Source organism: Phodopus roborovskii, unplaced genomic scaffold (assembly GCF_943737965.1).
Source record: "Phodopus roborovskii unplaced genomic scaffold, PHOROB, whole genome shotgun sequence".
Lineage (NCBI taxonomy): Eukaryota > Metazoa > Chordata > Mammalia > Rodentia > Cricetidae > Phodopus > Phodopus roborovskii.
In genome coordinates this window covers 2,558,905-2,570,692 of record NW_026126408.1, presented here as the reverse complement: position 1 = coordinate 2,570,692, position 11,788 = coordinate 2,558,905, and the positions used below count along the sequence as shown (strand labels likewise).

General features: G+C 45.6%; 1 protein-coding gene across 1 annotated transcript; it reads right to left on the bottom strand.

The window, feature by feature from the left end:
• Window positions 1–2,144: 2,144 nt before the first annotated feature.
• Lratd1 (LRAT domain containing 1) lies at window positions 2,145–5,714 on the bottom strand. The gene is made up of 2 exons (XM_051181642.1): window positions 5,478–5,714; window positions 2,145–4,440 (listed from the first exon to the last, which is right to left on the bottom strand). The coding sequence occupies exon 2, from the start codon at window positions 4,402–4,404 to the stop codon at window positions 3,526–3,528; it is 879 nt and encodes a 292-aa protein (XP_051037599.1). The 5' UTR covers window positions 4,405–4,440; window positions 5,478–5,714; the 3' UTR covers window positions 2,145–3,525.
• Window positions 5,715–11,788: the final 6,074 nt, after the last annotated feature.

The following is an 11,788-nucleotide window of genomic DNA, read 5'->3' as shown; positions in this document are numbered from 1 at the left end:
AACTGAGTCCCAGGAAATTCATTATTTTGTAAATATCAATAAAATACTTTTCTGAAAATGTCATTATTCATGCAAAAGGGGGAAAACATGAATTAAAAAATATCATGTAACATCAATGAACTTAAAACTTGCTTCTGTGCCTGGCAAATTTATATTTTCTAAATACAGGTTAATATGTGTAATTCTTTTGCTAAAATTCAGACATAAAGGCCATTAAATGTTAATATTGAAGAACATTTTATACCTACCAATTTAGCTTGTTGATGCAGCAGACTTTTTTCTTTTTAATGTAGCATATACTACTTCCACAGGATTTCTTTTTGGAAGGAAAGAATACACTTTAAGAGTAATAGAATTTGTGGGCTTTAGTTTTCAAAAGTATGCCCAGCCCACCTTGCCCATTTGTTCTTTTGTTTGTTTGTTTAATACAGTAAAGCTTCCTTAGGAACATTTGCATTTTAAATTTCTCTTCTTTTCCCAATATGGTTTGCTTTGGAGATATGCCCCCTTAGCAAGGAAGACAAAACAGAGGTGCCCTCTGCCTTGGTGACAGTTGGACAGAACACAGTTTCATCCCCTCCACACACTGGGAGTTACCTCAGAGCTCCCTAGAGGACAACACAAACTAAAGCTTCTTTATTGTCCTTTCTCAAACGTTAGGAGACAGACTCATGGCTTAATTCCTTTGACTAATACAACATAGAGAAACACTATTCACCCATAACAAAATTCAAGTGACATCTACAAAAGGATCTTCAACTTTCATGGCTCAAGCAACATCCTTAATAATGCTTTCAAACAGAAACCCCTTTTTGGGATGACACAATTAAATAATATCCTTTCCACTTGGTACTCTTACTAGGTTTGTGCTAACAATGACCATGAGATAGCAATCCTTTACATAGGAACACAAGAAACCTTCAAACCCCTTTGCAAATTCCTTCTTTGATGAGTATTTTGTTACTGAGACTTTGTGAAACTATTACCACCCACCAAGTCCTTGGTAGATCAGTCTAATAATAAACCCTATTTTTCCTGTCCTGCTTTTGTTTTCTTTCCCTCCAAGTTTCAGCAAGCACCAAGCTTATGAAACAGTGTTCCCTCTTGGCATGGCACATAGATTTCATCACAAAGGAATAATTCAGTTTGGGGTCTGATAATAGACTGATGCATCTCTTTTGCCCACTCACTGACAGGTGGAAGACACAATGTCAAGAAGGAGTCCCATTGGAACAAGTGCTTAGGATGGCGTTTAATTCAGCAGGGAGCCAAGATACAGTAGTAGGACACAGGAGAGGATATGGCATGTGTAGACACAATAAAGGATTTTGGTTTATGGTCATCCATCTGTCATTTGCCAAAAGACTAAGTTAGAGAAATAAGTGACTTTCAGTTCTCCATACATGCAAAGGTTAAGTTTAGTTGTTACGAAAGTTTTGCCGTTGTATGCGCTGAAAGAAAAACCATAAACAGTTTTAAAAAATAAATCACTCAGTTGGCTTCAGAAAAATACTTTAGTTCATATTTCATTGATTTGACCTTTTGACTCAAGATCAGGGAATGAACCCAGCATGAAAACAAAACGAAACAAAATAAAACAACAGAAATCCCCACAAAACAGAAACAAATCATTTACCATGGAAAAGGCATTTCCCTGTCAGCTAACTTCCACTAGTTTTTATTGCATTATATTCAAATACCAAGAAACTGGCTTTAGACATAGTATTTGTTGTTCAACTAATTACAGAGCTGTCACACTATGCAGTTGCTCACAACCATTAGCTAAACACCATTATTTGACAAACTACCTTGAGAGATTGTATACGTTAAATTTCTCAGGTGTGTGTAGCTCATAGAATCAAGTAACAACCAGTTAGGCTGCGGCTGTATCCTTTGGAGAAAATCCACAAACTTTTGCCAAAAGGAAGGAGCTTCGCATAACCATATTTTCAAACACACACACACACACACACACACACACACACACACACACACACACATTCTGTCCTAGTTCTCAGAGTGCTTCTCTGTTCAAAGGACAGGACAGGCTACAGAATTGGGCACCAAAGCCCACCAACTCTAGATTCCTTTTGAAGGGGATCAAGAGGTGAGGAGAGAGATGCAAAGATGAAATGACGGTGATATACAACATGGAGAAAAGAACCCTCTTGGAACTTGCTAGCGATTTTCACCAAAGCAGCAGACCTTTGAACTGACAAAAATTCAGCACAATATACACATTAATGAACAGCTCTGCCATCACAGGGTTACTTTGTAAAGCCAGGGGAAAAAAGTAAATAAGTATAATATCCCCAAACAGAATTCTCATAAGAGTTGAGAGAAACCAGAGTGAAGGCAATGTCAGCTAAACTCTTAGCTAAATTCCACTCCTAATGGCCCCCGGTATTTAAGCTATCATGGATTAAAGCCATGAAAATAAAAATTTCAATTTGAAATTTCATTAGCATGTTGCTAAATATGATCAAGAGAAGCATCGACACTGTAGGCTTTGTTGATATCGTTGGAAAACTGTTGTGTTTTAAAAACAACCTCCACCTCCCCCCACTGCCTTCTAAGATCTTCTGGTTAGGAAAAGCCAAACTAAAGACACTGGCTAGGCTCTCCGAAGGCTGGTTTCTGGAATGTTATAGATCCTCTCTGAGTTCTCCTCCCGTCCCTTGAAAAACAGGACTCTCTGAAACTCAGAGCAAGGAGAGAAGTAATCAAGGGGTTCTGAGCAAAAAGCCTCCTCCTTCCTACATTCGAGTGCCCACCTACCAGGTGAATTAGCTCCTTTTCCGGAGCTGGCGGGCCCTTCTCACTCTAAGAGATGCTGCGCCTTTTTCCTCCGGGGACCCAGAAGGCTTCCCTTCTGCCAAGGGTTGGTCAGTCCCAGGATGGCGTCAGCTTCCAGCTGTGCAAATTAGGGAAGCCAAACCACTAGCTCAGCCTGGAGCCTGGAATGTTTTGTCAGGAGACCCTGGGCTGGAGAGCTGCAAGACAGTTTCTGGCAGCCCCAGAATAACCTGGAGTCCCCAAGTGCTCCCAAGTACATAGGATAGGCTGGATTTCATGGGAATTCGGAGATCCGAGGACACATTCTCTCGGGAGTTGAACTGTGCCCTGAAAAGAACAATTCTAGCCTCCGACTGGTCTGTGTGTGTGCATCTGGGGGGTGGTGGTGATGGTCCTTTGTGACTAACGGGTATTTGCCCTGTCTGGTGAAGAGTCACTGACCATTGGCTGGCTCGCGGGAAAGATCGTGTCCTTGCTCCCCTTAGTCCACTCCCCGTTTCCCCGTCACAACCCAGGGGAAAGGCGCCGGCTGGGTAACCCCGGCACCGTCACTAACAACCGGGATCTCTTAGTGGCGCATAGCTGCGCCCGCCCAGTGAGGATGAGAGTTCCTGAAGTTTCCAGCCTCTGGCTCTGGGCGGGCTCTAGGGGCCTTAGGGGTGCAGAACTGAGGGGACAGGAAAGGATCTCCGGGCGTGAGAACAGGAGCGGAGGGCTGCTGCTCTGGGGCTACTCCTTGTCGTCCACGAAATCCTCAAGCTCCTGCAGCACTCGCAGACGGCCACTGGCGTCTATGCGGCGCTTCTCGCGGATGAGGTCCTCCAGGCTATGGAAGCGGGCCGTGTGGACTTTGTTCTCCTCCAGATGCACCTTGAGATAATACTGCTGCTGCGGAGGTGGCGTGCCTGCGGGGACCTCTCCCCCAGCCTTGAACTCGCGCTTTCCAAAGCGGCACCAGGCGGCGAAGCTCTCGGAGTTCGTCCAGCAGATCTCCTCGCTCTTGAGGCCCAGGTGGCCGCAGGCGTTCTGCACCACCAGCTCGGCCACCAGCGGGCGGTAGCGGTACCAGCTATTCACCACCCGGCCCACGTTGGCCGCGCCCGCCTGGTACAGGCTGTCCTGGCGGATCTCTCCTTGATGCAGGTGGATGATCTGCCCGCCGCCCACGTAGACCGCCCAGTGCGGGGCGGGCGCAGGCTGCTCGGTCGCCGGCTGTAACCACAGCAGCTCCAGCAGGTCGCCCGGCTCGCAGATCGCGGGCAGCGCGGTGACCGCGTAGACACTCAAGTCGGCGCCCTGAGGGCCGCCGGTTACTTTGGAAAAGATGCATTCCTGGCCCCGGAAGGCGGAGAACTGAGTCTCGTTAAGGACGAGCTGATGCAGCAGGTGGTGGTGGTGGCGGCTTGGGCTCTCTGGGCAGGGGCTGCAACCTGGGGGGCCCTTCACACCAAACTTGTCCGGCTGCCCGCGTTCGTCCAGGTCCTCCTCCTCATCCGAGAAGAAGTAGGCAACCCCGACCCGCAGCTCGTCCTTCTCAATCCCAGATGGGTCCCCAGTGGGCAACTCGCTGTAGTTGAGGTGGGTGATGCGGTCCAGTTGGTTGCCCATCAATGACGCGGCGAGGCCAGGGCCAGGAACTGAGATCTACCGAGGGAGAGAGGACAGACACCATCAGAGTCGGGGCTGACCCTCCTGGTGTCCCCTCCCCAAGGCGTCCAGTTCCCCCGAGGCCTGAAGCTTCCTAGGCACCGACACCAAAGTCGCCTGCGCCTGTCAACTTTGCAGGTCCTCCCCGGGGTAGGAAAGGGGACACAGAAGAAGCCGCCAGTCTGGAGGGCCAGAGCAGACATCATACCGCTCAGCCAGCCTCCGACACTGCCCGGGAACCCTGCCCTGTAACTTCCACTGGAGAAAGCACAGGCGAGCTAGACAACATGCAAGGTTCAAGTGGGCAAAGTGAGCGCAGGTTGTGGCTGGGTTCCAGGAGATGGACACCCAGACGGAAGGTTGGGTGTAAAGAGAAACCCTAAGGCCCGAAGCTAGAGCAAGCTGAGCTCACGTTGTGGTCGCCATCCTGTGCAGCCCACCTGCCCATTTTGCACTGGGTCACACCCCATCCCTGAAAGCGGCTTGCACAATGAAAGACTCGCTAGATGCATTCACTGGACATTAGCAAACATTTTGCACACTTGGAGTCCAGACCCTGACAGCCTGGTACATGCACTCACAATGTTAATGTCAAACACCCACAATGACACATCTCGACGACCACACATTGGCACCCTCCCTCCTCCAATTCCCTACACAATTCCGGACGTACGCCTTCACACTTGCTAAATGCACGCACGTACACTCAAGCACCGGGGTACACCTGCCCACGCAGGCAGGTACACTCTGCCCTCTCCTTGCTTGCCTTCTCGTTAGCAGAGCCAATCGGACTGCGCCAGGGCGAGGCTGCTCTGTCTAAAATAACCTAACAAAGAGACAGGGTAGCAAGGCGAAACCAGTGGTGAGTATTTGTGTGTGTGTGTGTGTGTGTGTGTGTGTGTGTGTGTGTGTGTGTGTGAGAAGAGGTCTACTTTCAACCCAAAGAGCCCGTCTCTCTCCTACCCAGCACACTATCCACACAATCGGACGAAGAAATACCATTTTTTAAGGCAAAGGAAGCGAATTATCCGTACCCGTGATTTCCCTGCTCCCGAAACCCCAAACTCCTTTTAAAGTCTCCAGTTCCCCATGGGTGCTGTGGAGGAGGCAGTGGCGAGTGGGTCCTGGCGGCGGGTCGGACTGCGGTTCAGATCTAACCGGAGGCAAGCAGTGCGGTGAGGTGCCCAGAGCGGTGCGGGTGCGCTCCGTGTCTACGCTGGCTTGGGCGTCTGCTCCACCTGGCAAGTCCTGGCTCCACTCGGCTTTCCACAGCCGCGCGGACGACTCTTAAATCGCCTGAGCAGCCGTTTTCCAGGCCCGCCCCGGAACGCTCCCATTGGCTGGGACAGGTGCCCGAGCCCTGCCAATCTCTGCTGGAGGTGGGATCAGGGGCGGGATCCCTTTGCGCTCTGCCCTGCCCAGCCCCCAGCATTTCCCCCAGCCTCAGAGCCTTTGGAGCGTAGGTGTGAACGCCGTGGGGGAGCGCACCAGAGGCGTGGCTAGTGCACCCAGCTGCTCCTTTGCAACCGAGTCCCTGGCAACTGAGAACACAGTCCGCCCTCGTTCGCGTTCTGTATTCCATGAGGACAGATTCCAGAAGGAAAGCTGAATTTGGGGGTGGAGGAGGAAAAAAGAAATCTATGCTGCGTGGTTCAGGCACTGTGAATGGCTAGGAAAGGGGAACTGCGTCTTTGAGGCTAGCACTTGGGGCTTTGATGGAACTTCTGAGTCTTGTTTGGCTCCTGGCTGTCGCGGAGTCGCTTCCTTTCCTGTCAGTCACAGACGCCTTAGAAATTGCAGGATGGCACTCAGCGCCTGTCCTCTGAGCCAAGTGAAAGTGCTGACACAGCGCCGGCGTCTGGATTTAAAAGGAGAGCCTTGTGGGTGTCAAAGTCTACCCGAATGTCTGAGTCTTAGCTGCCCCCTTCCCTGAATGCGCCAGTGACTTCAATCTCCCATTTGCCATGAAAAGATTGACTCTCAAACGCTAGTTGATACCAGTACAGGAAACTGCTTCACAATTCCAGAACCGAGGAATTGTGTGTTCGCTCTGTGTGTGTGTGTGTGTGTGTGTGTGTGTGTGTGTGTGTGTCCCCGTTAGTCCTTGAGGATAGAAATCCAGTGAATAAACATTCTAAGGACACTGGATGATAGAAGATGACTTTCACAAAAGAAAATTCTAGACCCACCATTTCCAAACTTTACTGCCCTGCCCTAAGTTTTGGAAGAATCCTTAGACTTTCTGCTTCCTTGTCTTAATGCTACTTTACACTGAGGTCCAGGCTTCTGAGATATTTTTTATGCTGTCCCCTCCGACCCCCTCCCCCTTTGCTGTTTGGGCTGCTAGTGCAAACTCAGCACTTTTCATTTCATTACAAACCCGCTTGGTCTTACCTTCAGAACCAAATGTGTACTTTAGGAGCTTGCAGACCACACAGCTGAGTTCTTGACCTTCCTCCCAATGGCTGATGTAGGGGGCTTCATCAGCAGTAACCAAAAGGAAAACCGACAACTGTGGCCACCTTGCCTGTGCCAAGAGGTTTAAGTGGACAATTTAATCCCCAGACCTATATACGACCTTCACTAATATCTGATTTGTAACAAATAAGGAAAAAAAATCCCAAAAAATCCCAGCACCAACAATCTAGTCAAGGTTTATGGAAGTCTAGTTCGTTTTTAAACAACCTGTAGTGCTCATGGGTGGACTAAATCTTGTGTCGCAGTATGAAAAAAAGCAAGAGAAGCAAGTGTTTCGAAGAAGCTAGTCGGTTGGCCCGAGTTCATAAGAGAATGGTGCGAGTTGTCTACCTTCCTCTGCTAGACTGTCTGCCCAAACCGTTTCCATGTGCAGAGCCTCCAATTCATGCTCTGTTTTTATGACTGCTCCTGTCTACCTTCATTGCCCACAAGTGCAGTGATTTAGGCCTAAATAAGTATTGATGAAAAAGATGATTTTATATCAGTTGTCTATATAGTTGTTTTTGCTTAAATCGTTTCAGAAAATTGGTCATTGACCAAGTAGTGGTTTGAATGGAAATGGCCCCCATAGGCTCATATGTTTGTATACTTTGTCACTATTTATGGAACTGTTTGAGAAGGATTAGGAGGAGGTGTGGCCATGTTAGAAGAGATGTATCATTGTGGGTGGGTTTTGAGGTTTCAGAAGCCCAGGCCATTCCCATTTCTCTCTCTCTCTCTCTCTCTCTCTCTCTCTCTCTCTCTCTCTCTCTCTCTCTCTCCCCCCTCTCTCTCTCTTACCCCCTCTCTCTGTCTCTCTCTCTTCCCCCCTCTCTCTGTCTCTCTCCTCTCTCTCCTCACCCTCACTCTGAATGTCTCCTGTCTCTCTTTTTGCCTTGCACTTGTGGATAATGATGTAAACTCTAAGCTAATGACCCAGCACTATGCATCCTTCCTTTTGCCATGTTCACACCATCAGTGTGACTCTAGCCCTCTGAAACTGTAGGCCCCCAAATAAATGCTTTTGTTTTATAAATTTCTTTGGTCATTGCGTCTCTTCACAGCAATAGAATAGTAACTAAAGCAGTCCACAAATAAGTTGTTTCTAACAAGCTGTCCTCCTTGAGTGTACTGACTGCAGGTTTCAATAGCCCTTTTAATATTTGCCATACATAATAAACAACTCATTTATTGGCTAGGAAGTCAAGAGAGTTTAACAAGTAATTTCTGAATTTAAAAAGTGCTATTTTTCTTATCAATTGAACTTTGGGATGTTGAGGAGATGATGTCTGAGCTGATATAATGGCTGAAGTCAGTGTTTCACACCTGTAGAGCCTATAGGCCATTCAGTCCTACCTGTTGTGTGTCATGCCATGCCAGAGTGCAGAGTGAGCCTGCTACTCTTTGTTTCTTAGTATCCTAATGCTCCCAAGGATATTTCATGTAAAATACTATTATTACATGAATATACATTCCATAAAGTTTAAATGCCACTATGTATATTTTGATTCTCTCTCAGATCCCCTCTCCCCTGCCAGGATAAAAAAAGCTGATTGCCTTAATAGCAAGGGAGGATAAATACCAAAGGACTCTCTGAAATATAATGAAATTTGAGGAAGAAGGGAGCTAAGAGTAAAGTGGGGTCTATGTGTCTGTTCTACATAAACTTTGGCAATTACAAAGAGAAGAAATAGAAAGAATCCAGTATCCAGTATTTGGAAATGCTCACATTTATTAGAAGATATTCTTTGTAAATTGTTTAAGTGTTTTTCCCCCACATCCCCTGTTTATACAGAGAAGAATTGCAGAGGCATCAACATTAGAAGTTAAAAGCTCAACTGGAAGGCAACTAAGTTTGAACTGTGTGCTTCAACACTTAGAAGTTTACCCTGGTTGTCAGTTTCTCATCTGAAAAAAAAAAAATAGGTAATAAGAGTATTTGTCTCATGGGGCTGCTACATATCTGTAAATCTGAACATAGTACCAGTACTTGGCACATGGATCCTTCATCAGTCCTATTTATTATTAGTGACAGAGATAGTGAGAGAAACCTATGCCTCAGTTATGGTAACAGCTACAGCTAGGTGTCCAAGGCAGTCCCTACCCAGAGCATGGGATTGCTTCTAAAGGCTTGAACATTTCAGGTATGAGTAACAGGAATGGGAAAATCTTGAGAGATTTAAGAGTTGTCTATCTCTATGTCACTTTTTTGATTGGTGTCATTTTCCTTCTTTCATCACCAGAAGAGAGCCTTTTCTTCAGATTTTACTGACTAAGTCCTTGGGTCCTTGGGTTTTGGGTCCTTAGATTAGGCTGTCATCCCTTGAGCTGACGCTGAAGGAAACGACTCAGCTGTGTGTGTTTTCCCTCAACACTTGATTTCTATCATTGTTTGCTAAGCAATGCTTTGTTTTTAATTATCTGCCCTACTTTTAGCATGTATAATAAACTGTTTCGTTTCCTGTCCTTGGCTTCCTTAGGCAGTTAGAATGCTTACTCTGATTTGTGGTTGGCATTCTTCCTTTGATTTGTATTGAAGAATACTTTGTAGCCACTTGGGAACAGAGGTTGCACTGCAGTTTCACAAAACCCATTGCTTTCTTTAGGGTGCCTTGCTAAAAGCCAAGACCCAGAATGCATTGTGAATAATGTAGACTAAACTATTCACTCTCAGAATGATCTTCTGAATGGTTAATGTGACCCTATCCATGAAGGATCCATGATAGAATTCCTAAGATCTCCTGGATGGAGGAAGCATCATTAGATGGAAGGGGACCAGAGTTCCTGAATGATTGAGCACAACAGATAATGCCCTTTCCCAAACTAATGTACTGGGCTGTGGTAGGAAGAAATAAACCATACTGGGTGAAGACTCTGGAACATTAGTGGTTATCTGTAATAACAGCTACTCTATAGAGGTTGCTCATCTCAAAACAACAGTTATTGCTACATCTCTTTTTCTGCTAATATCTTCCTGTTTTCCAGATTGACTTGCCTGGAGATTGTGTAGCCTTTCAGAAAAGTCATATCACCCAGATATTTTTGAGGGTGGTGGTTGTAATAATGGAATTCAAACCCAGGTCTATGATACACGCCCAGGATTTGAGGAATCCATAATGCCTGTCTGGCCTTCATTAAGTCCCATCTCACATCTCCCTAGTGTGCTCTCAAAATTCCTATAGCTCCCCTGTGACTAACTTATTCATGTTCACTAAATATTCTGCCTGTTGTCTTATTCTCCTAGACTGCATGAATGAAAAGTAACAAGAATCCTGTTTCCTTCACTTGTTCTCATTTATGGACATTTTAACTTTCTACTTTTCCTTAATTGGCCTCCTGGGAGCCTGAGTTTGACTTTAATCATTTATTGTTATCTTTGTTTATTTACCATCTCAGTTCCTGTCTCTAAATGATTGTTCTTACTAAAGTACCTTCAGTTACATCTTATCATTGAATTTCTAAAGACTCATGAATGTTCTTCAGAAAACCTTCAGCAATCATGTATTTAATATTTTGCAGTGTTTGGATTATGCAAAGATGTCTACAACCAGTATACCTCTTCCTGTGTGCCCTCATGCCCTCATCCTTTGAGGGGAAGGTTTTCTATAACTTTTTAGGTGTATCCTGGGTTCTACAACACATACTACAATTATTTCCTTCTGTGTTTGTTTGTTTGTTTCCCTCTTCATCCAGCTTCTACTCAAAGTGTACAGCTCTTTCAAATTCCAGATAGTCTAAAATATGTCCCTTCAACCAATTCTAATCATAACCATCATCTGTGTTCCTATAACACTGTGACTATGTTGGTCATGAGATGTCTCAGATATCAAAACACTTCTTCACAACGAGCTCACCTTATACATGACTTTTCATTCCTGTACAGATTAAGAAATACTTGAGGGAAAAAAAAAAACACCAAGAATAGTCAAATTTTCTTGCCTTCTGTCAAACATGAGTAAAGCTTGGTGCCTAGTATAACTTCACTGAATTGGCCTGACTGTATCCATGCATGCACAATGGTCTGTATCTTAAGCACCAAGCTTTCACTGTTTGTGTTTATTTCAGTTTTTACTATCTTGAACACACACCTAACACATGTTTTAAAATTAGTTCCATACAAGAGTGCTGACTATGTAATATGCAGCCATTGGGCTCTTAAATGATCCTCCAACATTATCAATTTAGCTCAGAAAATGCAGACTCTTCATGCTGGAGGTGGTTCAGTGGGCAAGAGTTCTGTTGAGCAAGAGTGATGACTTGCTTTCAAATCCCCAGATCACCTACAAAACATTAGGCACAACGCAGTAAATTGTAACACTAGTAAGGTAGTGGGGATAGGTGAGCAAGGAGGTTGAAGAGAGGCAAGAGTACCACTGGAGCTTGTGCAGACCAACCAACCTACTAGAAAAACAGCAAGCTCCAAGTTCAAGGAGAGACTCTGTCATAAGGGAATAAGGTAGAGAGTAATAGAGACCAATTGACCTTCTTCTCTGACTTCCACAGGGGCATATTAATGTACACACACACACACACACACACACACACACACACCACCATTACTACCACTGACAACAAATGCAGATTCCCAGACTCATCCCTAATCGGTGGAAACATATCAGGGTTGACTCTAAGAAGGGGTTTGGAGAGATGGCTCAGCAGTTAAGAGCACTGGCTGCTCTTCCAATGGACCCAAGTTCAATTCCCAACACCTGTATGGCAGCTCACAACTACTCCAAGATATGACACCCTGACACAGACATGCACGCAGGCAAAACACCTATGCACATTAAATAAAAACAATTAAATTTAAGAAGAAAAGGAAAGAAGATGCATTTACAATAGCATCCAGGGCATGCTGGACAGTGTGATAGTCACTAGCAAAGCACAA